Source organism: Pelmatolapia mariae, linkage group LG10_11, assembly GCF_036321145.2.
Source record: "Pelmatolapia mariae isolate MD_Pm_ZW linkage group LG10_11, Pm_UMD_F_2, whole genome shotgun sequence".
NCBI classification, from domain to species: Eukaryota; Metazoa; Chordata; class Actinopteri; order Cichliformes; family Cichlidae; genus Pelmatolapia; species Pelmatolapia mariae.
In genome coordinates this window covers 18,694,307-18,720,959 of record NC_086236.1, presented here as the reverse complement: position 1 = coordinate 18,720,959, position 26,653 = coordinate 18,694,307, and the positions used below count along the sequence as shown (strand labels likewise).

The window sequence follows — 26,653 nt, the reverse complement described above, 5'->3', positions numbered from 1 at the left end:
ATGATCCACTGATGATGTTCCATTTAATGAGATGTGCCTGAAAGTGTGGTTTTGTGGCGATGTCCTTCCCTGTGCATAAAAGCATTAACTACAAACTCCAGTTACTAAAAAAATGCCTTTTTCAAGAAAAACAGATTTGTTTGAACCATGTTTCAGTCAACATGACTTTCAAAAGAATAGAAGGAATGTGACAGAGATTCTGTTACATTTCTATGAAGTCCTTGTTCACAACATAATGTTTCAAGCTAAAAAAACAAAACAAAACAAAACACTTACACTTACAAAATTTTAGCCAAGCTCTGAACACAGTGGTGGTGACACCATTGTTTGCTTAACTACCTAACTACCTAAGGACCTGGACACTCGGCAGTCACTGAAGAAACAACGCATCAGTCTGAAGTCAAAGTAAACTTTATTGTCATCACTAATGTAAACAGTATGCAGATATGAGACGACATGGCTTCAGCTACTGCAGCCATCCTGATGTTTAAAAGAGGCTAACGAATCAAGACAATGACCCCAAGTGCAAATCAACAACAGAATGGTTGAAAAAGAGGAAAAAAATATGTTTCTAATGGCCAAGTCAGAGTACTGAACTTCCACTCACCCAAAATGCTGTAGCTTGATGCATGTACAATCAAAACATTAAGGAAATTTAATAGTCTGAAAGGCTTTGTGGGGAGGAACAGTCCAAATCCTCTCTACTGTTGTGGAAATCTTATAAGCAGCAAAAAGAAAAGCCCGATTGCTTACTGCTGTCAAAAAAAATCATTTACTTTTACCAGCCTGCTTTATGTGTGACTTTGTGTCATTAATCAGATAACATTTGTTTGTTTCAAATAACTCAGATCACTGTCTGATCACTGAGGGTTTGGATTCCATTAATGACAGACAGACTAGTAATGATCACACCACAAATCAGTAAATAAAATAGTTCCATGAAGTAAAATGCATCTGTGATATCATATCACTGAGAAAACACCAGATGTGTTTCAGCAGAGAGCAATATCAACCCCCCACCCCCAGAGTCCAAACCACACTTATTTAACAAAATTAGCTGCAATGAATTATATTAAAATAATTAAACTATTAAATATTTTGTTAACTTTCATCTGTTCGCTTTGTGAAACATTCTAAAATAAAGCATGACATTTAAACAAGTAATGTAAGACATCAGACTTAAAATCTGACCACTGATGACCACCCTAACCCTAGAAGTACTTCCAAGTCTCAGTGTGTAATTTCAAAATAAATCTGTTTTGTGTAGAGTAACAAAAATAACCTACAGTACGTTTGTATTTAATACCTGTCACTACTTGTGCAGACAAAAAAAAACTGACCTGATGATCTCATTAAAGTTCTGCAGTCTTATTACTTTTAATGCATAGGATTTAGTGCTTGAGCTTGTAGTATAGAAATCATCCAATAGATGGTGCACTTGTGCTATCAGTTCTTTGCCTTAATGTCTGGTTTAGTGTCTAGAAAGCATGGTCCGTTTGGCACTGTATATGCATATCTAGATATACTCCTCTCACTCCTTCTATGCGAGTGAAATGAGGAAAACAAAACACAACAGAAACAGAGAAATAACCCAAACTAAACCCGAATAAGAAGCTAAACTGACACCTTCTCACACAAACTCAAAACATATGCTTCATGCTGGCAGGATTTTTTTTTAATATAAACTGAAAGGGACTATTTAACAATTTTGATTACATAAATTTCCTTGTCAGGTGTTTTTTATATATTTTTTTTTTCAGGGCTTGCAAGTTTACCGAGTAGGAAAACATACATTAGGCAGGCAAACCTGAGCCGAAGACAAACGGAGTAGGAAAATCTCGCCCCTCCCTGCAGGTGTCCTCCTTTGAGTGATGAACACCAGCGTTAATTAGGCCAGAGACTACACCTCAGCCACCGAGGAGGAAAATTGTTCTTTGTCTGACTCTGGTTTACTGGAGTACAACTTTCTATTTTTGGCAGAACTCCGGGTTCAACCACAAGAGGGGAGAAAAAAATCCTCAAATATATGCTAGCTGGTCAGAGACATTGTTTAAACTGGATGATTTATTGCCAGTGGCATATGTGTCATTGTATATGTGCCACTGCAGCTAACTAAAGAGAATCCTCTAGGCGCACAGGCATGGGTGTGTTGGTTTAGAAGGCTACTTTACGCACAATTGTGCCTAAATTAATCACTCAGAAATAAAAGAGGACTAAAACAAATATATAAATATGTATAGTTATTCTGTTGCTGTCTCCCTCTCCTGACTACACGTGTATTCTTGTTCACACCTACAATCCGAGCGCACCACCAAGCGCATGCAGCAAAACGGCGAGGCGGTGGTACCGGGTGGAGCTGTACCCGTGCTCCGCCCGCCTTCGCTGATTGGGTTGAAAATTACCCCGGCTACCAACAACATGTGCATTTTTTTTCTTACCCTCTCGCACTAAGCAACGCCCACACGGAGGACCGGGAAAGTCGCTTCAAACTGCAAAACACGCTGCTTGCTCTCAGACTAATCAGGAGACGAGCGTGTTTGGAGAAGAGAGGCAGAGCTCACCTTCATTAGAGCCGATGCTTGTTGTTATGCTTTTTTTAAAAACCCACCTAAGTGTTAAAATAGCAGTCAGGTTACTAACTTAAGTCACTGAGTCTGTTCCCCCCTTTTTTCTACCGTTTTTTTTTAATCTAAACTCATTCATTAACTTCAGAGTGGTCTCGGAAACTGCTGAGTGAGCTCACTTGGTGCTTTGGGTGAACAGGTGGCGCAAGCTCCGGTACTCGTAATTTGTTATTACGCAGATAACGGAGTTAAGATACTTTACCGGACGTTAAGCATTTAATACCTGCATTTAAAGTGGGTGTGATTCGGACTGCGTATTATCCTCCCTTGTTAAAAGGGGACACTTGACAAGGGAGCTGTGATGCCTGTTGCAGACAGCGACATGGTAGTGGACAACGGGCACGGGTTATACGAGGGTAAAATTCCAAACAGTGCCGGGAATGAGAGTATCCTCCCGGCCTCCCTATGCAGTCCTGTAACGGACATCCTCAAGAACTTTTACCACACCAAACGGGTCGGGAACTATATGATCGGGAGGAAGCTGGGAGAAGGATCGTTCGCCAAAGTTAGAGAAGGTCTCCATGCGTTAACAGGAGAAAAGGTAAGCGGACCGCAACAGACTGTATAAAACATCGCTTCTTAATATATATATATATATATATATATATATATATGTATATATATATATATATATATATATATATGTATATGTATATGTTAAAATCTATTTTGTGATCTCATGACATGTCATCTGGAATTAACAGTTGGCTTGACTCTTATAATTCATTGTCTTTTTGTCATTTTAATGAATTTTCTTTTTAATTTGCTGAGTTTTAATTTTGACTGTGCCTCACCATTTATTGCGTCTGTAGTGGTTTTAAATTACATTTCATTGGACAGAATCAGATGTCATGCGTGCTTGGCAACGCATTCCTTTCGGCTGCATGTGAACAGTGGGAAAAGTTGTTTATATTGCGATGCAATGCGCCAATCCAGGACTTCCTAATTAGTGGTTCTCTCCTCAGAGAAAGTGATCAGCTCTGATTGCGCTGAGCCTTTGTTAATTAGCGCATGCGGCATCACACCAGCAGCTGCTGAATGCCGAGTATAGGTTGTGCACAGCAGGAGCTCCTCTAGTGACAATATTTGCTAATTGTGCGTGAGAGAGACACAGTTATCTATGGGTGTTTGTCCCTTCTCCAGCCCCGCGGATAACGCGTTGATCGCCCTGCGTTTCTGAACCTATGCTTTGTTTGCTGCTGCTGGTGATCTCACCGTATCTCCGCGGTGGGCGCGCTAGAGTGTGACAGGACCAGAGAGGAAAACTGCCGGGCCTATAAGAGAGCAGAGCTGCTACTTGAATATGAAATCTTGTCGTTGATAAATGGGCTTCAGCCTCATTATGATTCCGCCATCGCGGGGGGGGGTTGATACGGGCTACCATTGGCCACTGGTTGCCTTTGTCTCTTCAGGCTTTTTTGAGAAGGAGCCAAAAAATTTGCATATTGGAAAAACAAGTACGTCTCCTTTTTTTTCTTTCTTTCTTTTTTACTGTTCGCTCCTGCATTAAATGCATACCATTTCTATAGGTAATGCGCAGGCTATAATTTGCGCATGTGTCACTGAAAATTCCTAAATTTGCATATTAAAAATATTTCGGATCACACCCAGCTCCTCCCTTGCTGTAAAGCAAACGTTCCTCTCACCCACCCACTCACACTGTCTTTGTTGAGGATGATGCAAACGCTGGCAATCGCACATCCAAACACTCTCCCTCACTCATTTGAATACAGGCGTCCAGCAGGCGCTTGCAGGGTACAGGAGGGTAATGAGTTTATTCAAGCACATGGGGGTGAAATACAGGAGGATTCCCAGATCCCCCCACCCCCACTTTTATGTTTGTTTTACATTACTAGAAAGTCAGAGTAAATGCATGGAATTTAAAAAGCAGAAAAGGGGTATGGGGGTGAGAAGAGGAGAGAGATGGGGCTGTCATGGGCAGGCAGCTCAGGAGGTCATATGTGTGTGTTTTTAATGTCTGTAACCCACTTTCCCCTCCATACCCCCCACCCCCTTTCTGTCTGAGGGGCGCCTGATGATAAACAACCGAATCCCTCAATAGCCCCCAGGCAAGAGCGCACACCCCTCCCCCTCTATATCCCACCCCCTCCTCATATAGAGTAGCCAACTGTAAATACAGTGCCCACCCCACCCCATACATACCCTGCACTCCTTATCCATGCTACATTGTGTAAACACAGGCCATCTATTATCGTGACAGAACACTGCACACACACACACACATGCATGCACATACAGGCAGGTTTAATTAGCAGTTGTAAAAAGGTTTTCAGCACTGAATCAATTACCAGTCCTGAAAGGATGAAAGTAAAAATGAAAGACAAGCTGAAGGTCAGAAGAAAGAGAAAACACACACACACACATATGCACACACTACCACTTTGGCCCTCACCATTTCATTAATGGATATGGTGATTAGGTTCACTTGTCATGCCTTTCCATGTCTGTGGGCTCTCCTTGAGATGATTTGTTGTGCGTGGTAGCCATGCTCTTGAACTCAGTCTAGACGGGATACAAGGAGACATGGATGAAATAGAGTAGATGGGTATGTTATTGAATGTAATTATCAATAAAACTGAAGGGGAGTCATTGAGTTAAAGGACATGTTCTGGGGCGTTCGTGAGGAGATTCTGTGGCTTTCCATCTGTATTTGTCTCAGCTTCTTGTGTGTTTGGCTGCAACTAAACCTAGACAAATGGGGGAATGTTAACTGTCCATTTGGCCTTGGTGCCTTCTCAGCATATAGGGTAACATTTGCTTTTCATCCCAGTTTATGATGGTTCATTAACCCCTCCAGGTCCTTCTCACACACACACACACACACACACACACACACACACACACACACACACACACACACACACACACACACACACACACACACTTCCCCCTCAGCTGCAGGGCCTTGTGGCTCCCCCACTAGTAACAGCTCTGAGGGAGAGGTCAGTTTTGAGTTACATACTCTGAGCAGCTCTTCACCTGTTACGCCTGGGCGCTCTGAAATCAGCACTGTGCTCCCTTCTCCATGGATATTATTCACAATATTGCATGCTGCACAGTTTACAAGCCCAACAATAGCTGTTAACTTAGTGCTTTGTAAAATATAAAAATAACCTCACCCTCCTCTCTCCTCCTGCATTTTTTTTTTCAGGTGGCGGTGAAGGTGATCGACAAGAGGAAGGCCAAGAAGGACTCATATGTTACCAAGAACCTCCGGAGAGAAGGTCACATCCAGCAGATGATCCGCCACCCCAACATCACTCAGCTGCTGGACATCTTGGAGACAGAGAACAGCTACTACCTGGTGATGGAGCTTTGTCCCGGTGGGAACCTCATGAACCACATCTACGACAAGAAACGCCTGGATGAGAGAGAGACGCAGAAGTACATCCGGCAGTTGGTGCTGGCTGTGGAGCACCTGCACAGGGCTGGTGTGGTTCACAGGTAAAAAACCAAACCAAACCCCAAAAACATTAGTATATAAGCATATAATTACTGTTGCATTGGATATGGGTCAAAGTTAACTTTAAGACTTCTGGGTCAGACATGATCCTCTTTCCCAAAGTGTGGGTTAAGTCTTTCTTATGCACATTACTATTAATCCATGAAAGCAGATCTGTCTTCACAATAACTGCATTGTAATAATTTAATGTTTTCCATTTAGGTGTGAAGAGCAAAAACATTACAGCAATGCAATCACAGTATTGTTAATTCTAGGGTTTTCTCACATAGATTTATGGGAAAAAACATGCACTGTTTCTGCATATGTTTCCCAAGGCTCTTGTGAGGAATAGTCTTTGTTATTTAGAGCCTGGGAACTGAATTTCTATCACAGTGAGATGGCCTCTGTGGATAACAGGATTTCTGCTACTGAGGAGGGATCTGAAGATACACAATAGACTATGAAAATTAAGCAGCATGACCCACATTAGGAGGGGTTATGTCACGGTTCAAGAAGCGGGGGGTAGATTGTGTGATACTAAAGGTTATCTAATCATCTAATATAAGGTTATCTAATATAAACATGGACCTTTGTTTTACAGGGACCTCAAAATAGAAAACCTCCTACTGGATGAGCAGGACAACATAAAGCTTATAGGTAAGCCCCGATGCTCTGAATGTTTTTTCTGTGCACAAAACGTTATACAGAAATTCTGTACATGTATTCAAACATAAAAGAATCCACATGGAAAAGAGTAATGTTCCCTAAGCTCTCACCAAAGTGCTAACACCCCTGTGTTTCTTTAATGGGCAAGCTGAAATAATAAACCCACTCCCCCCACCACTCCTTTCCCTCAGATTTTGGCCTAAGTAACTGTGCTGGCATCTTGGGATACTCTGATCCCTTCAGCACCCAGTGTGGAAGTCCAGCTTACGCCGCCCCTGAGCTACTCTCTAGGAAAAAGTATGGACCAAAAGTGGATGTCTGGTCCATGTGAGTTTAAAGTTGTTTTAAGACATTTGATAATAAACATCAGTTTTAATTAATGAGTGCACAGAGAGCTGAAGTGTGTATTTGGGTCTTCCAGTGGTGTTAACATGTACGCAATGTTGACTGGGACACTCCCGTTCACCGTGGAGCCGTTCAGTCTTCGGGCCCTGCACCAGAAGATGGTGGACAAGGAGATGAATCCGCTACCTCCCACGCTGTCAACAGGTAAGGAATGAAAACACGACGGCACAAACCTGCTGTGTGCAGATAAAACGTAAAAGTGGAGGGTTTTTGTGATGTGAATGAAATCTGATTGGCTGGCCTTCAGAATTTCGAAAAATGATTTTAAAAGCTGCTTACTTAAAACTCTAGAAGCAAAAGGATAAATAACTTGAGGCTTAGTGGCTTTGACATATTTAAGATTCGTTATTACTTCTTATTTTAAACCCTTCAAAAAAAAGTTCTGTTTTCATATATCCTGCTTAAATGCAGTTAAAAACCGAAAAGCAAAAAAGCAGAAAGACAGGTGACGGGTGGAGGGATGTACATTCGTGCACATCATTGCACACGACAGCAAGAAATTCTCAGTGATTTCACTAGTAACCATTCCATCAGAAACAAAAACCTGATAACCTTTTGTGCCTCTTTATCAGGGATTAGGTAGCTCTTCCAGTGAAGCCGCTGGCACAGATTCAGATTTTTTTCTACAGTTTTTCTTTTGTTTGTTTTGTTTCTTAAAGCAAATGATTCAGTTCCTGAGAAGGTTGGTCAATGTTTTTGTAGACTTTAGGAAACTAAAATTGCTCATAGGCTTGACTTTGCCTTAGAGTCACTAAATATAGTATAAATGTCCTACATATATATTTAGATATAATTACACAAATAAATTCAAAGGTAGTTCCTCAGAAGCTTGCGTGTGTTGTGGAAAGGGTGTGCATAGGTATGACGAGAATATCAAGTGTCAAATTCATTTCACAATCTCTGCACTCGTTCTGCAGTCACTCCTTCACGGCACGTCAGAACAGTCGTTTGCATTTCACTTATATGCAAACTAAAGGGCGATACCTTAACTCACTTTTATAAGCACCTATCATTCTATAACGACATGCATCTGACTTCGCAACTGGGTTCATTATGAAACAATTTACTTAATAATGATAACTTTATCAGTTTCATCTATTTTGTTGTTGCATAAGCAGTTTCACTTTGCAGCGTTGGTAATTCAAAAGAATCTTGAATCTTAAGAGAGCCAAGTTTGTGGCCTGGGCATAAACACAATGATAACACGACATGATTCTAAAACTTGTGGTAACATGTTCTGGACCGAGAAAGCTGCTCCTGTTTTACGCGTTGATGAGCTTGCAGAAAGAATAACAAAACACATTTTGATTTTTCTCGTTTCTCAGCTGCCATCTGTCTTCTGAAGAAACTTCTTGAGCCAGACCCCAACAAGCGTCCCAATATCCACCAGGTGATGGCTGACTCCTGGCTTCAGCTGGCCAATAAGAACACAGGGGCACCATACCTCAACAGGTAGATGTACACAGATTTAAATTGCTCTGAGTTTGTGTTTGCTGTAGTTTGCATTTAAAAGCTTAATTTGTCAAGCATTGTTAAATATTCTTTTTTTTGCGTTAAGGATCCACATTGAAGAAATCAACCACACGGTTTTGCTGCATATGACGGAGAAGATGGGCTACAAGCACAGTGAAGTTCTGAGCGCCGTCCTCACCAATCGCGCCTGCCACACTTTGGCTGTCTACTTCCTCCTCAACAAGAAAATGAAGAGACTCTCCAAAGAATACAGGGTATGTATATTCATATACTTTCCTGTTTGACGTCAGTGAGTTTAATGAGAAACGTTTATTTTACTCACTTGCACACCCTTTTTCCGAGGAGTTTGTCATAGTAATATTTCAAAAGGACCAGGAGTGTTTTTCACACCAATAAAGTGTTGTGACGGGATGACACAAAGCATTTAGTCATCAACACGTGGCTGCACAGCACGTAGAGTCGGCTTTTAAATGTTGCTTATGTGTCTGTTAAGGAGATGCAGTTCCAAGAGAAAAAGAGAGGAGAAAAGCAGAAAAACGAATACTTCCAGACCCAGTGGAGGAAGCACGTCGATAAGCTGACCATACCCCCGAAACAGACGCCCGTGTACCTGGCTGTCAGCAAGGGGCCCAGCAAGGAGAAGAAGCACAGAACAGGTGAGGATTTGCACAGTTGAGTGCAAAAATAATTAAAACAACAATTAGGAAGCAGTTTTTTTTTAATGTTCACTTTATTTATTGTATCTATTTTATTTACTTTTATTCATACAGGGTAGGTTGACTGAGCATGCATGTTCTTGTACAGCGACCTGTTTCACACACACATAGTTACCCAGTCATCCATCCATCCATCCCTCCATCCATCCATCCATCCACTGTTTGTCTGTGCGTTCATCCATCTAACCACCCACTCATCCATCTGAGAGGAAACATCCAGGACAACTTGCCAGTCACTCGTGGGGCAAACACAAACACTAAAATCTTAATCAGAAATTACTTAAGAGAGCATAATGCAGAAGTAAGTTCATGATATAGAAATAACTGAACTGACTCAAGCTTACAAGAGAGAGATTTGTACACACCTAAACTCCCTTCTCACTTACCTTTAAGTGGTATTGAGAAAGTCTGTGTGTTACAGATTTGTCTTCTGTACCTTTGGCTTTACATCTGCTGTCAGATCATTGTGTCTGTCAGGATCTTGTTAATGGCATACAGACAATGGCTACTCAGGCAGAGGTTTAAGAAAAGATGGGGTTCCCACTTTTTTAATGAATTCATTTTAATTTTCATTAAATATTACAGCAAAAAACAATGTTTCACAAAAGCTAAAGTGTTTCTAATTTCATCCTCAGGTTTACTGCGTGCCATAACTGGTGGGCATCGTAATTCACCTCTGGCACCTCCGGGCACAGTTGCTTCTTCCTCCATGGAGTACCTAGAGATCCACCCTCTATTCCCCAACACGCCACAGCAACGGAGGCGCCTGGCCACCCTTCCGCAAGTCAACACGAGCCCAGAACACAACATTCCCGCTCCTCCTGCGCCGTCGCCGATTGGCATGCATTCCTTCGGCTCGCTCGCCAAAGCCGAACAAATCGAAGACACCCCATCTTCGCCCTGGTACAAGCTGACTAACGGGACCCTGTCCCCTCCCCGCCACGTCTCCGCCTTCCAGCCTGACTCCTCTTACTTGAAAAAAGCCACAATCCCCAGTCCGCCTGTCCTCATTGTCAATCCACAGCCCAAGAAGAGCACCTCGACAGATTGGTGTGGTTCTTCTGACACTAGTGGTAGCCCTCCCAGCACTATAGGAAGTCCCCCAGGGAGCTCAGCTTTTAGCCCTCCAAAGTCTGCCTTCAGTCCCCTCAATCCTACCTCAGCTTTTAGTCCTCCTTCCAACAGCGGTAGCAGCGATCCCGAGAGCCCAACGCATCGCAGCAAATTCCCCTCGATGGGAATCGGACAGATCCTAAAGAAGAAGGTCCAGCTGCAGCCATTTACATTTCGGCCAGAACAAGTCATCGAGGAAGTTGTGTCCCCTCCTCCCTACCCCATGCAGACTCTCCTCTGTGCTTCAGGTGCACTAAAGACCCTCTGCTGAGTTATAAGATGATTTAAAAAAAAAAAAAAAAAAGTTGGACTGAACTCGAGGCCCCTTTCAACATTTTTATGTTGGGAGAGGTCTTCCAGAGCGGCCTTTTGAACTGTGAACTGTCCCTTTATTGCGACTGAGCCACTTTTCATGACAGACGTATTTTAAAAAAAAAAAAAAAAAAAAAAAAAGGTGGTGAGAATATAAAATGTATTACCTCTTGTTACCACACTTATTATGTAATGTGAGAAGTGACACTGAGGAGATAAGATCTGAACGGATCCATGAGCAATGACTAAATCTCTCTGTGTCCTAAATACGGAGTGGACATGGGACATCGTGTAATATGAGCCTTGCCAATAACAATTGTACACAAGCACACACACACACACACACACGAGTACACACTGAACGATGTATTATAGACCAACTTAGAGATACTCTCTTATGTAACATTGGTGTAACTGGTTACTAATTGAGCCGCAAACTGATTCACACCAGCTAACAGACCCCAACTTTTACCCTAACCCTGATTTTACATGTATAAATGTTTTGTCTCTGTGAAAACTACTGTATAATAGCCACTGACATCCAGTCAGCTGGCACTGTGTCCTATGCTGACTGGATGAAGAAGCTCACTGCACTATTCTTGAAAACCAAAACGTATAGTTAGAACGGTGTTTAACATCTTTTACCTCACTGCATTTATTCATGCATTAAATGTGGAACAGCAGTCGGCTGTGACATGCTTGTGTGGATCGTGTCACAGTGTAGCAGTGTGTAAGTGTTGCCATTAGAATCAACACACTAAAATAGCCGTAGGTTGCAAGAGTAGAAGCATATTCTCACTTTTATATAAACGTCCTCATAAACCTTCACTCAGCACTGATAGCAACTTTTTTATCCACAAGTGTTGCATCACCTCTAAGACCCACAGGGAATCTGTAAAAGTCTTGACTTTCTCACAGCAGGATATGCCTGTTCCTAGTCAGTTTGTAATAAAAATAAATAAAAGAAAAAAGAATAGAGCATCAAAAGCCTTATGAAACAGATCAACCTCACCACAGGTTGAGTGTATGAAAGTGGAAAGAACTGCTACTAGGATCATCTGCGGAAATAATTCACTTCCTTTTGTCTTAACGCTGTAGTTTGTGCAATAGTCTTAAGTGTTAACTGCAATGATGAGTATTTGCCAAGAGCTCTGAGACATGTGAAAAATGTTCCTGTAAATAACAGTGCAGCTCCTGTGTTCCTGTTGCTTACTCCGTTCTGTATGAACAGAAGTTTAAGACGTTTATCTGAGCCGACACTGTCACAAATTAGTTGCCTGTACAAAACAAAGGGGGAAAAAACGAACAAAAAAAAGGCTTCCACGGGCACACGAGGCTTCTCACTGTTAAAATACTGTAGAATCTCTTCATGTCCAAATGAAAAGTTGCATGAGTCAAACTTGTGTTGTCAGCATTTGAAATTATGTCTTTGTACCTTTTTTCTGGTTGATACTGAGATTGATACGGACTTGGGTGGGGGGGTGTCTTTTTTTAAGATTTTGTAAAGGATGGTTTTGTTTGAGTGTCAAGAGATTTCTATGCTGTATAAAGTATTTTAAATATTTATACTGAATCCTTTATGTGTCTGTCTAGTCCTTTAAACGCACCTGCATGCTGTCTGGCTTCATTCTTGCACGTCACATGTTCACATGGCACATCTGAGACTTATTGAAAATACACAAACTTTTAATTATGATCATTAAGTAATAATATGGTACTCAACAGAATCCAATATTCTTGCTAATTTATGTACATTTTACCTAAAGTCTGACATCTATACTTCATCCTTAAAGCTCTCATCTACTGGAGGACTTGATGACGATGTGTGAAAGGATTTATGTTACTGAATGTGCCACTTGTCTCACATACCATATGCATTTCCCACGAAACACCTATGAGAGGTTAAAAAAAAAGCATGACACTCCCATGCAACAGCTGAATGATCCTTGGTTTGGCTACATGCACACACACACACTCACACATACGCTACAAGCCCTTCCTTCTCACGAACACACACGTTATAGACACTAATCTACTCAGCTGTGCCTCCCTAAACCTCTCTGGGTGACGCTGCCCTGTCGAGACACAGAAGGGGGATCACCAGAGCTTTGAGACAAACAAGCACATGCACAGGACACCACAAACAGGGCTGTCCGATTAAATCAGCGTGGCTAAGCTGATAAAAGCAGAGGGGCAAGAGGAGCCCTCAAATATGTTAAAGCCAGAGCCTTTTGTTTATCAACGACAGGCCAACGGTTAGTCAAAATCCCTGGTTGATCTGGTGACATAAACAAGCTCTGACCAGGAATACTATGCATGAAGGATATTACTGCACACAGACAGATAATATCATGAAATATAGTTCAGTGTTGCTGCGGTAATTGTGTAATTTACCATTAACCGATAAAGTCAAGGACCCAAAAAGGCGCCGCTTTTGACTAAACACGTATTGTTTCCAGAAAGTGAGGTGATAGATTGTGGTGGTGAAGGACATGTTGTAACAGTTTCTACCTCTTATTTCAGCAAAATCAATGAATCATGCTTACGGCAAAATAAACCGTGGCTGTAACCGAATGCACGAAAACTTTTGCCCATTTCCCGAACACAAGCATTTGCTTTTTTCTGGTGTCAATATGAATCTCACACGTTGTTGGTTGAACAAAATACAGTCAAAACCATAAACATTTGAAGGGCAATGCAATTTGCTTCACTTCAAATCCACCTTAAAGGACTGAAACCAATTAAGATATAACTGAAGTGTAGACCTGTAGCTTCAGTTCAAGAGGTTTTAATGATATTAACATTTAATATATTTATGAATTAGAGCAATTTTTCTTAAGATAGTATCTGCATTTCCTGAGGCTCCAAAGTAATTAGACAAATGACTCAGCAGTGGTTTGGTGGCCAGGTGTGGCCTTGTTATTTCATTAAAAATTCTACAAAGTAAAAGCTCTGGAGGGTGGTGATCTTGTTTCGTTATAAAGAGTAAAAGCTCTGGAGGGCAATTTTTTTTCATTAACTGTTCACAGGAATTTAGGAAGTAAAGGACGCTTTCAGTGGGATGAAGAAAAGAAAACACACCTAGGGCAATTTAACTACATTGTAACTACCTAGAATAGCATGGAATTATTGGCATAGATAAAACCTCTTCACAGCATGTAGCAGAGTGTAAAACACTGTCACAGAGGTACATGTAACCTGGTCGAAGTCTACGATCAAGTGACGCTTTAATAAATTTAGCATTACCACCGTTAACAGTAGAAAGATAAAATTAGTAGTCGATAGGAGACCTCTAAAAAAACGCACAAACAGATGTTGTAACACTCATTATGGGGGATGGTTATTATGTGACTTTTAATGATTTATTTAAATAGTTTTTTTTTTTCGAGTTGGAATAATTCACACTCCAATCCACACAGGGTCAAGTGTATAAAGGCTAAAATATATACATACTTTCACTTACAACTTTTAATATATGGAGCTGAATGCATTTTAATTTGACAAGAAGAGGCCTGTTAACTTCTTGTTAGTGATTACAATTAACAGCAACTGGTAGTTTCTCAGGTCTAAGCTGGGAAATTAACCTATTTAAATTCTGCCTATAATAAGGGTCAAATATCCAGCCAGAAAACTTCCAAAAGCACATGTATATATTCAAGCATATATGTCTAAAATCCAAAATAAATTCAAAATTTTAATCATTAAAGGTATATGCTGTACAATCATTCCACCCTGGAAAAAGAACCGTTCAAAAAAATCATGAAAAAAGCTCAAATTTAGGAGTGACATTCATACCTGCGATTGTATATAAAGATCTAACCACAACAATCCTTTGGGTTTAATATACAATATACTATGCACCAAGAAGCCCTAACAGCTGCTGTAAAAAAAATAATCATTAAAAAAAACAGTCAGTGGAGTAGAAACAGTTAGTCAACATTAAGTCATCCAGACCAGCTCATTTGCAGCTTTCTCGTCTGTTTTTCTGCTTAGAGATCTTACATCTGTTGATTCAAGCTCTGAAAAGTGAGCAACTCACATTACACTAACAGCTCTAACAGTCGCTAAGAAAACAATCCTGCTGAACTGGAAAGATGGATAGAAACCTTTCAGTATTTCAACGGCACCACTCTGAATACATTTGCAAGACAAAAGGCATTAAAAACAAATAACATAGCTTCTCTCAAATAGATATTGGATACTGTTTATCAAAGTCATTTTCTCGCCTGACTACTTCTACCATTACTGCACCAGTGACATAAATACCACCATTTCCCACATCCCCAGTGCCAGGGTGCATGGACCACCTCATAGCCTGTCAGCTGCCACTTGTATCATAGTAATCTGAATTGTGACACCCATTTTAAATGGTAAATGGTAAATGGCCTGTATTTGTATAGCGCTTTACTTAGTCCCTAAGAACCCCAAAGCGCTTTACACTACATTCAGTCATTCACCCATTCACACATAGGTGATGGCAAGCTACATTGTAGCCACAGCTGCCCTGGGGCGCACTGACATAACATACTGTGCAAACGTCTTTAGACAACACTTTCTTCTTTATATTTTGTAAGGAAAATAGGAAAAAGGAGCTGTGACTTATTGAAATGTGTGAACACACATGGAAATGGAGTATATAAGGTGAAAACAGAGTTTGCAAAATTTTAACAAGCTTAAAATTCAAAATGACGATCTTTATTCTTCAACACTGAAATGCTGCCCTAAACCATGACAGAGCCTCCACACTGTTTCACAGGTAGCTGTCGACACTCACTGTTGTACCTCACTAGTGAACTACATGCTGATGAAAATTTAACCCAAAAATCTTACATTTGAATTCATCACTCCATAAGACCTTTTTGAAAGAATGCACACAGCTCAAATAAGTTATGGGAACATTTCAACCCCACATCTGATACCAGTGAACAAAATATTGAACTTGAATCTAAATATCATGCTACCTCTGATCTCTTCATCAAGACAAAACTAGACTCAAACTTTCATACAATGTCTTATCTTTAAAATTGAACTTAAAATTTCTACTGCCTTTATTTGTATTGGCAACTTTTATACTGGTATATGAAGATTCTAAATATCAAATATTTATAGTTTCCCTCCGAATAACATGTCACATTTGACCTCTGACCTCACTTTAACATTTCACATCTGCCTTTCTTTCAAGTTTACCTCAAAATCTTGTAAGAAAATCTTGTCAAGACAAAAAGAATAATTCCAGATAAATAAAAACCAATAAATAAATATGTTCAAAATTATTATTATAAGTATATTAAAATCAATTTTAAGAGGACAAATAACAAAATCTTGCACTTTCCACTTGTTTTTACTGCACTGCAAACTTAATCTTTAACAAGAAGGCAGAAAACAACATAAATGTATTTAAATTACAATACTATTCCCTTAAAAGTAAACCCTGTCCTCTTGGAGTGCTTCTTGTTTTGGTTTTTTGTATTTTCCACGCCATATCAACTGTTTCTAAGCTGACTGAGCTGAGCCAGTGATGTGACCCAATTAGACCTTTCTTTATCTACTGAAGACAAAACTCAGGGCAGGAAGACCCAGAAACAAAGAGCAACTGAAGATAACGCATGGCAAGAAACTCAGCATTTGGTGTCCATCATTTTCAGACCGACTAGAGTTGTTTCTCAAATTACTGTTCAGTCTGCGAAAATGGCTGTAATTCCTAAACTGTTATTGCAACATGTCCGTTATTGTGGTGAACAGAGGCAAAAAAAAACAACCCAGTATCATCCAAATATTGAAGGACCAGACTGTGAGTCCCTATGTAACTTTGAGGAAAATGATTTTTAACCTCTCACATTTTCAAGGTTGAACAATTTATGCAAAGAATAACAGAGTTTCAATAAAAGTATTTGGTGAGTTAAAGCTTCAGACTGCTTTTTGTAAGAATCTGACTATAGAGCCATTAATCTATGTAGTCTCAGGAAGCATTATTGGGAAAACGGATTATTATTAAAATCAATCTGTGTATAAACAGATCAAGTAGCAATAATAAGCTTGTGATAAACACCCCACCAACATATGAATGGAGCATAAGTGGATATTTTTATCTCTTTAGAGGAATGTTAACATTGCAGCTTGTTACATATCATTACATTTATAAATATAAAGACATTGTAACACTTCTTCTTGTTGTCTGGTTACACAGCAGATACAGAAATTTAATTTAATAAAACCTTATCCTGCCAGATTTAGAACAGAAGTTGAACAATTGTGACTTTGCTGTCAATATTCAAAATTGTGCATGATTAATAATTCTCTTTGGGGAAAAAAAAAGAAAAAAAATAATAATTCTGATTAGTCAGATGGCTGGCATCCTTTTAATGTGTGGCCAAACTGACCACTTACTGTCCAGCAGGAATTTAGTTTTGTCAGTCTGTTGAGGCTTAGGTCCTGATGACACTAATCCCTTTTTCAGCCCCCTGCTCGTCACATATACAGATAGACACACGCACACACTCTCACCAGGGTGTCACTGGCAAAGGGACGAGGCTTTGTGTCTGAGAAAAACAGACGATTAACCTGCTACACACACCAGGGATGTTTGCACACAGACAACCTGAACATCCAGGTCCAGCCACACAGACCAGTACAGCCTCCCTCAGCAGCGCTCACACCAGCAGAGGAGGAGGAGGAGGAAGAGGAGGAGAGAGTGAGAGGCAGCCAGTCTACCTGGCAGCCACGGTTGTACACAAAGACTTAGGGGGAAATAAACAAGCAGATGTTTCTAATGAAGTAGGAGGCTTTGTTTGAGCACTCAGAGGGGATTGGGGTTATTCCGTCAGACGAGTCACCGACTGGCCGGTTATATAGTTCCATCACAGACACAGAGGAAGGTCATCAACCTTGAGAGGGCGGCAGCCTTTGCAGAGACGTTTTATTAGTTAATATAAACTGGGTGAAGTTGAACAAAGGCTTAAGATCATCCTACATTTGGGAACCTCCCAGATGAAGACGTTTATTAACCGACCTTCCAACAAATCTGTGGGAAACAAAGACAAAGATGTCACCAGACTGTCTCCTTGACTTAAATGTAAAAAAAAAAAGAGAGAGAGATTTTATTCAAGCATACTGTTGGTTAGTCAACCACGCTGGAAAAGTAGGGGCAATCAGCCATGGCAAAAGTCCAGTGGGATTTTTATACATTTGTTAAGTAGATAATTTATTTTTTAATAATTATCTGTTTATTACATCATCATTATTATTATTTATTAAACAATATTTTTAAAGCACTCAGTGTTAGGAGGCACAGGGAACATGCACAGTTTTGTGTAAAATGAAGGGTTAAACCAGGAAATGGTCCAAAACCAGCTGTGAGCAACTGGTGGGGTGTGGTCCCTTTGTCAGAGGAAAACCAAATACCATGATAGGAAAAGGCAGAAAACGAGGATTAAATAAAGTCATCTATTGCGCAGGTTGAAAAAAATAGTACAGAAATAATGTTTTCAATGTTTTCCTTCACAAAACATCTGACGCAACCATCTCATTGCCACTCTCACCCTCATGTATTATCAGAACCAAATTACAAGAAGCATCATATTTAATGCTCTCAAAACCAATAAAACAGAAACATTTGCCTTCTCACAAGATAATCCTTTTCTATCCATCGAAAAAAAACCAAACATATTTTCAAAGTTGGCACACAGGTGGCACTCCCTGAGATATTTTTTCCTCTCCAAAAACAAGATCAGAAATTCAATCAAAGAGCAGAGCACAGCCAATCAGCTCGCAGAGTCCGTGGCAATAACAGCATCAGTCTGAGCAGCCATTGGTCCTCTGTTTCACACAGAAAAGGCTTCAATTGGCTGCTGCCGTGCCGAGGCTTCATTGCCTCCATGGCAACATTGCTTCCTTATTGCTTAGGGAAGGTGAAAACAGGGGAGAGAGGGGAGGCGACTTTCACTCAGACGCTACCTCTGCATTATTCATCCTTTGTCCCCGAGTGCTTGTAGAATGAGAGGTACTGACAGACGTGTGTTTCTATGTTGGTCCTGGTTTGGGTGGTAACGATTGGTTCAGACGTAAGAGGTGAACGGGGTGAAATCGGTGCAATAATTGCACTCAGTAGTGCAACACATCCACCAACACCAAGTCTATATATAAAAACAGCCAAATGAGTTCAGAGGCTATCCACTGAGCCGTTCCCTGAGATGCAGACTTTAAACAGAGGTAACAGCCTTTAAGCTTCATTTCTTTCAATGGGGAAAAAACAAAGCAAACTGGGAAATGTATTCCAAAACGAGCTTGCTACCCACCCTGTGTAACAGGGTGCAACAGCGCACATCTGGACTGGTCGGCTGGCTTGCATCATCCATCCGCAGGATGCGAACAGGCAACTCATCCTTAAGCGAGAGCTGGATAAAGACAACACCTATGCTGCGACCACCGCTAACAGAAACAACAAAAACCATGCGGTTTGTTTGTTGTTGTTTTGACTTCGCCCCCACCCCTCCCCAACTACCAACAACAACAGTCGAGGGTGGGGAGAATTAGCGGGAGGGGGAGGGAGAAAGAGAACCAAGGGTGGAGTTACGAGTGAGAGAGAGAGGAAAACATCACACAGAGATTAAGGTTGGGGGGCTGGAGGGGTGAGCTCATTCACGACTCTTCCCTTGTGTGTGGTGTGTGGTTGAACACGAGTTGGGGGGGGGGCTAACGTCTGTTGACAGGCATGCTGGCCAGCGAGCTGGCTGGCTGTTCCTCCGGCGGTGAACACGATGACGAGATGGCAACAGGCAGTCAGCGTAGCACGTGCTCTCAGTTGCCATCGCAACCTGCCCTTGGATACAGCGTGCTGGTTGGCCGTTTCTCACTGTTGTTGTTGTGTGAGGCTGATGAAACCTCGTGGGTGAGGGAGGGCAAGCGGTACGGCGTGGAGCTGCTTTTTGGTAGAAAGTGTTGCTAGGCACATTAGAGGTCAGCTAACAAACAAACACTTTTTAATGCGCTAATATTTAATCAACCCACTGACCCCGAGTTAAGCAACCTTCCCAGTTTTGAAGGTCTTAAACTGGTTGTTTAACTCTTAAATCCAAGAAATACGTCTAATTAAAGACAAAGCAGGATAAGCCACTGATCCCCAAACAATTTAAGTGCAAAAGAAACATTTAAAAAGATTATCCTGACAGTTTAAAGTTGTCTCGCTTGGTTTAAACTGCAATGTGAAACTGACAATGCTGGAACATGTTTGAAACTTCAATGCTTTATTACGCAGATGAGAAAAAACACGTAACTTTGAGAACAAAATGAACAAACCAACAATGATTAACGCACAGAGAAACAGATGGTAATTTCCACCCATTCTGAAAAATTCGGTCATCATTGGAACAGAATAATTCAAATACTCTTCAGTTCCTGCGACGACTGGACGATTAAAAGCATGTATCCAAGCCTGATTTCAAGGCTCCACACTTGAGGGAGAGAACAAAGAAGAGTGTGTGGCCTTGAGTCGAGTGGCCAGATCAATACAGCATTGTGCTGAGTGAGCAGCCTGTTTGATGAGATCCCGAACAAATAAACATTCTGCTCGTAGCGCGCATTCATTCTGCACTACGACCTACAGGGAAGACTGTGCCATGAGCCGCGAGAGCTGGCAACGTGATTGATTACAAGTGCAGGGAGGCTTTGTTTCACCACTGGTAATCAGGACAAAGCAGAGTGGAAGCTTTGTGTGTGTGTGTATGTGTGTGTTTTTAGGTGGTGCGGTCAGGACGACTCATGTAACTCGAGGAATATGTCACAGATAAAAGCGTTAATGTAAAGGTACAGCTGAGCGGTGTGGATATTAAACATCGCTGTCAGGCGTCATCGCATCCCTCCTGAAGGCCAGTCTCGATCTCCTCTAGCCTGTGTGCCATGGACATGACCAGCATTTTCATCTAGAAAAGATTGGGGGGGGGGGGGGGGGGGGGGGGGTGTGTTTCATGGAAAGAGAGAAAAGGATGGTTTAGAAATTGTGTTGCGTTTTGGGCAGGTAGAGGAAAGAGAGAGGAGGGAGGGATTCAGAGCGGAGAAGAAACAAAGGGGGAAACGGGACAGGTGGGAAATGAAGGGAGCAGCGGGAAGCAGCAGTGAGGAAGAAAGTGGGGAGGAGGAGTAAAGATAATTGGTACAGGGAGACAGTGAAGAAGAATGAGGTAACCCAGAGAGGAAGTGGTCAGGGGCAGACGGGTGCGAGGGGCAGTGAGAGAGTGGGAGGGGTGGGGGAGACAGGTCACTGAGGGTAGAAGATTAAAAACCCAAACAAGTGTCTGCAAGTCACAGACAGACAGACGGAGGGACAGGGAGGCAGACAGACAGAATACATTAAGCATGGCATCAGGAGCCACGAGCATCATCAGATACCTGAGAACAAAGACCGGGAGCAAAAGGGTTCGGAGAGAGAGCACGAATGCCACCTGTGTTTACCAAAACTGCTGCACGATTTTTGTTTGTTGTTTTACATTTTGCAATGAGAATAAAAACTATCCCCCTATCACACCTTCCTTTCATTTAACAAAATGGGCGCACGCAACAATTTTTTGTTTTTTTAATCTCATAGTCAGTGTACGAGAACTGGTAAAACAGAAACAGATGCCAAATTATTCACTCCGTGCTGCAAACACAGGGACGTGTTTTTCTGTTTTTCTAACTGAGTGGCAAACAATGATGCCAAACTCGTGAAAGCATGGAGCTTTTGCACACCTGAGTTACATGCCAGCCGTTTTTTCCTACGCTTTCTGTTTCTTTGTTTGTTTGTGGTTTTTGTTTGTTGATGTGGAAAGCTATGGGATCCTTGATGCAGAAAACTATTTAGGACTCGATAAAGGTTAGGCTCTATAAGCAGAATCGATAACAGCACCTGTATCTAGAAAATCTGAGTTACCGTTCTGTTGTTTATTTCCCCAAATAATCAGGCAATCCTGATATAAAATGCCAGAAAACAGTAAAACATGACCTGTACTTTAACTTGGTTATCAATAAATGTCATAAACATAAACCAAAATTCAGTTAACAGACTAAAATGACACTTTTCAAACTCAAAAACATTAAAAACTGAAGAAAGTTCAGACCCGTTGCTATCAAAACATTTTACCGAGCAATAAAACGTTTAACTTTATACCTACATGAGCCTTGGATTTAAAAAACACCCAGCTAGATATCGCTTAAAATTGAAGCCTTAAAGTTGAAACTGGGTTTTTTAAGTGTATCATCTTGATGTAGGGTTTTGTCTGCAAACAAGTAATAATAGAAAGCGGCGATGTTAATATCTGATCTGATCAAAAAACCTTTATAATCTTGTTACAATGCACCAATAGCTAACAAGACAACCTGGCTATAAACCAGAAATTAATATAACTGTTGTGTAGTTATAGTCTGATTAATCTGTAATATATATAGACAAGCACTAAAGACTCAAAGCAAGATGGATTTAAGAAGTAAATCCAACCCAAATATTAACCAAAGCTAGTATGAGGTAAATATCTTCACTTCATTATGCACTTTCCTGGGGTATCCCTTTGTCTGCGTCACACACAGTGTAGTAATATTCTCACAGCAGTGACACTGGTTTAATTTAATCAGATGAACTGGAGGTTTTTCACGTATATCTTTTGGCGGATCACAAAAATGGAAAAGGAAGAGGGAAGGCAATTATACATGGAAAATACTCAGGTCACGGACAAAAAAATTTAACAAAGCGTTTAACGAACTTTAGACACACCTACAAATCTTTCTAGATATTTAAAAACACATATGCTGCTCGTGCTTTGTTTTTCTTGTCCCATAAGCAGCATAACCTGTTCTGTTCTGATATACTGCTGCACAGATAACATCTCAAAATACAATGGTTCACATGGTCCGTGATGAAAACTCACAGGTTGGTGCAAAGTGAAAGCAGAGCACCGCGCACACACACCAAGCTACCGTGACAAAAACACTCCATGACCAAAACATGTTTTTCTCCAGCGAAGATTCCTCAGCATGGTCCATATCACATCTATTGTCCCCGGTGCAAGAGAGTGTGGAAGGGCTGGCAGGCGCTCCTGCGCGCTATCGCCGCCTACTGGCCAATTAGTGGTTTTGTGGGATATTTTAAACAAAGGGTGATTTAGACTTCAACTTTGGGAGTCACTCCACTATTCCCATGAAAAATCTGACTAGAATTCCTGAGCAGTGATAATGAGAATTATAAGATGACACTAAATTAGGGTGAGGAAATTAAAATTGAGATATTGGATAACTACAAACAGAAGGAGATTTGGGTGTCAACACCCTAAACATATTAACATCACTGCTATTATTTCAGAGAAAATGGTATAGTGCTTGCAGAAGAAGAGACGGATAGATGAGGTAATGTCTGATATTAGTGTCTGCCTGCCCGTTACAGCACAAAGGGTTTCCCAGAAGTAAGCTGATGTCACCGTTAGTACAACCTATGCATTGGGCATCAACGAAAGTGCTGCTTGTTGCTAATGAGAAAGTACTATGACAGAGACAGGTCAATAAAGAAAAACTATTTCTGCTAAAACCTTGCATAGAGTTTAGATCTGCTGACCAGATTTTGATTTTTTAACATTAATACTTTTTGCAAAGCAACAATACAATTTTAAGGACTAATGTCAACCTGTGTTTGGAGATATAATCAGTTTACAGTGAGCTTTAGAGCAGAAAATCTGCTCATTACATGAAACATTTTGTTCTTCCCAAAGCAAGACATCATCAGGGAAAGCAGACAAAGAGAAGCAGCAGTAGTAATTTACCTCTGTCAGCTGTTGTTCAACAATGCCTCTGTACTCCAGTGTTACTGGCTGCTCTTTGGGGCCCTCTGCTGCCAACATCTGGCCTCCAGAGCCGAGCACGTAGCTGAAAAAGATTTCCATTGTCAATAAAGTTGTAAAAGGAGGATTCACACCACGAACACTTTACGATTAATGGTATTAAATACAATATCATGACCAGAGACAGTACAGCTTATTGCAAAATAACTAAAATATTAATAAAAATTTGTTCTAAAAATAACAATATACAACATGTCTCATCTCTTCTGTTTGATATGTAAAACGTCAAAGCTTTGTGTCTCAGTTATTAATCTACTTTAACAAACCACCAAAAGATTTTATTATTTAAATCTTTGTGAAAAGTTGCACGGGAGATTTTACTTCTTCCTTTTCTATTTCATCGTGAGTATATACTAAAGATCCATGTTTCAAGTGGGGGTACACTGCTGGGTACACTTTGCTAGCACTGGTTTAGATGACCTTTTTGCCTTCAAGGTTCAAAAAGATCGACAAGATTTGTTGTAGATTCAAAAAGGTGCTGAAAACACTCCTCAGAGATTTTGGTCCATATTGACATGATGGCATCACACAGTTGCTGCAGAATTGTTGGCACATCAGTAATGTTAATTTTCCGTTCCTCCACATCCCAAAGTTTCTCTGTTATAGCTTCCCTATAGTGCACTGAGCTCATTGTCAGGTTCAACAAACCAACTTGATTGAGATGATTTGAGCTTTGCAATGTGATGCATTATCCTGCTGGAGTCAGCCATCAGAAAATGAGTAAATTCATGATCCATGTTTTGTTATTGTTTAAACTAAATTCTGTCCCAAAAACGCACCTGTCGATGTTAGCGACATTGAAACAGAAGGTAAACCTCTTGTGGTCCAGGTTCTTAGGGGTGGATGTGTACACCATGCCAAGCACAGAACGGCAGCTCCGACAGATGAGATCCACAACCAAACTGTAGAGAAATTAAAGGGGGAAAAAAACACAACATTCAAACAGAGAAACAGATTTACTCCAACAAGGACACACATACATATATATAAAAAATGCCAAAAGAATGGCTTACCCTGCTCCTGCCCCAACGGACGCTGTGGAATCAGGCATGCACATGTGGTATTAGTGCTCTAACTGTACTAAAACTGCAACGCTTCAGAGGTAGATCTATATCAGATTCCAATGCAGTTGTCTGACAACTATCAACACTTTTCATAGCTGAAAACGCTGTTCACAGAGTACTGAATATTAATGGAAAGTTTGCATGAAGAGGTGTGGTGTGGTAGGAAAAAGTGAACTAGCAGGAGGGATCATTGCAGACTTGATTGTCAAGAAAAGTTGATTCAAGAACTTGGGAGAACTTCACAGTGCTCTGAGGTTGCTGTCACCACACACAGACAACTGTTGTACTCCAAATATCAAGCCTTTCCTTTGCTAGAGACAACTGAAACATCTACAGCACATTCTTCCATCTGCTGATCACCTGATGTTATTACTAACTCCCCTGACTTGAATCAGAGAGAGAATCAGTGGGGTATTGTCAACAGGAAGATGACAAACACCCCATAACACAGACCAGCTGAAAGCCACCGTCAAAGCAACCTGGACTTTAAGAACACCTCAGCAGTGCAACAAGATGATCACCTGCTACCTATGCATCAAGCTTTTCAAGGGCCACAGAACTGAGTGAGGAGTGTGAGAGGTCCATCCAGGTGATGTGACTGAAACAAAAAGTATTATCTGTTCAACCTCATTCCACAATCCTCTCAGGAAGTTTTTTATGAGTAATTTCAGACTTCTAAAGTCAACTCCCACATGGTTGGATGTGTAGAATTTGACACTAGCATCAATCAAAAAAGGAAAATCCAATTCCTTACTGAAAGTAGAGACCATCTTGAGTTTTCAAATGGCTAATGGTCTTGATCAAATAAGAAATCATAAAAGACTCCTATGTGCAAGTTCTGGTGCTTTCACCCACTTGTGAACATTGTAAGTTTTGTGCTACACTAGTATTAAGTAGTAGTAAAACTAGGTGGTAGTAAAAGACTGGAATACATATTTTACTGCTGGGCATCATCTTACCAGAGACACTTTTTACTTGCTTCGTACAGTCGGTTCTCCTTTCCAATCATGACATTGTCAGTGACCCCTAAGGATAAAAAATAGGTCAGCTGAACACAGCTCAAAAATCTGTAAATTCACATCCTCTAAAACTGCATGTAAACACACCAGCCCATCAGTCTTTTCATTCATTTTAACATGTATCTCCTTTTTAAAGTAATAAATATGAAAGGTAAAATGCATATGTCAGAAGGGCACTTTCATTAGTTGAGGCACAAAGTTACAAATATATTAACACCGACTTTAAGTAGGGGGTGTTTTTACTCATATGCTCATTTAATCTATTAACTTTTTTCATTTTTTACATTTGAAGTTTACATAAGAAAATAATATTTACATGTATGTTCAATTCTTTATGATTGTTTTGCCCTTTTGCAAATTTCAGAAGTAGTTTAAATAGTTAACTTTGTACAATGGGTACAATGCACAAACAATCAAGCATTGATAACATATAGTTAATATTGCTGGTGCTGGGGTGGGTGGTAGGCGGTGAGCCTACAAGGGGGCCCCAAATCAAATTCTGCTTCTTAAGGCCCCATAACAACTTGGACCGGCTGTGGGCTAAAAGGGCAAACAATCTCCCAAGCCAAACTTACGCTTCAGTCTGATTTGGTTTAGATCATCTTCACTTCCATCCCAGGACAACGAATCGCCGACAGGCAGCTTGCACTTCGCGCAGATGAAGACCACAGGTCCGTCATCGCCGTCCTCCACCTCCTCCTCGGTGGGGCGGAAAAGCTTTTCCCCGACCGTGGTGGAGTCTATGCTGGACGCGTCAGACGTGGAGTTATTTACACTTTTAGTATAAGATTTTTCCAACTGTTTCCTCGTCGCCATTTCTACTCGCTTTTTCAAACAAGCTATTTTGAACTTCGGCGGGTTGTTGACGGTGAAGTAAGCATCCGAGAGGTATCCGACGATACGAAACGTTAACCTGCACGCACTTCCGCTTTTGTCCTTCC

General features: G+C 40.9%; 2 protein-coding genes across 2 annotated transcripts; one reads left to right on the top strand and one right to left on the bottom strand.

Annotated features, from left to right (window-relative positions):
• The first annotated feature begins 2,478 nt into the window (after nucleotides 1-2,478).
• Nucleotides 2,479-12,345, top strand: hunk (hormonally up-regulated Neu-associated kinase). The gene is made up of 9 exons (XM_063485989.1): nucleotides 2,479-3,165; nucleotides 5,797-6,089; nucleotides 6,689-6,744; nucleotides 6,945-7,080; nucleotides 7,175-7,302; nucleotides 8,484-8,610; nucleotides 8,717-8,885; nucleotides 9,125-9,287; nucleotides 9,983-12,345. The coding sequence occupies exons 1-9, from the start codon at nucleotides 2,926-2,928 to the stop codon at nucleotides 10,729-10,731; spliced, it is 2,061 nt and encodes a 686-aa protein (XP_063342059.1). The 5' UTR covers nucleotides 2,479-2,925; the 3' UTR covers nucleotides 10,732-12,345.
• A 7,729-nt stretch (nucleotides 12,346-20,074) lies between these two features.
• Nucleotides 20,075-26,565, bottom strand: mis18a (MIS18 kinetochore protein A). The gene is made up of 5 exons (XM_063487967.1): nucleotides 26,288-26,565; nucleotides 25,653-25,719; nucleotides 24,409-24,531; nucleotides 23,552-23,654; nucleotides 20,075-20,689 (listed from the first exon to the last, which is right to left on the bottom strand). Exons 1-5 carry the CDS (start codon nucleotides 26,526-26,528, stop codon nucleotides 20,609-20,611), a joined length of 615 nt encoding a protein of 204 aa, XP_063344037.1. The 5' UTR covers nucleotides 26,529-26,565; the 3' UTR covers nucleotides 20,075-20,608.
• Nucleotides 26,566-26,653: the final 88 nt, after the last annotated feature.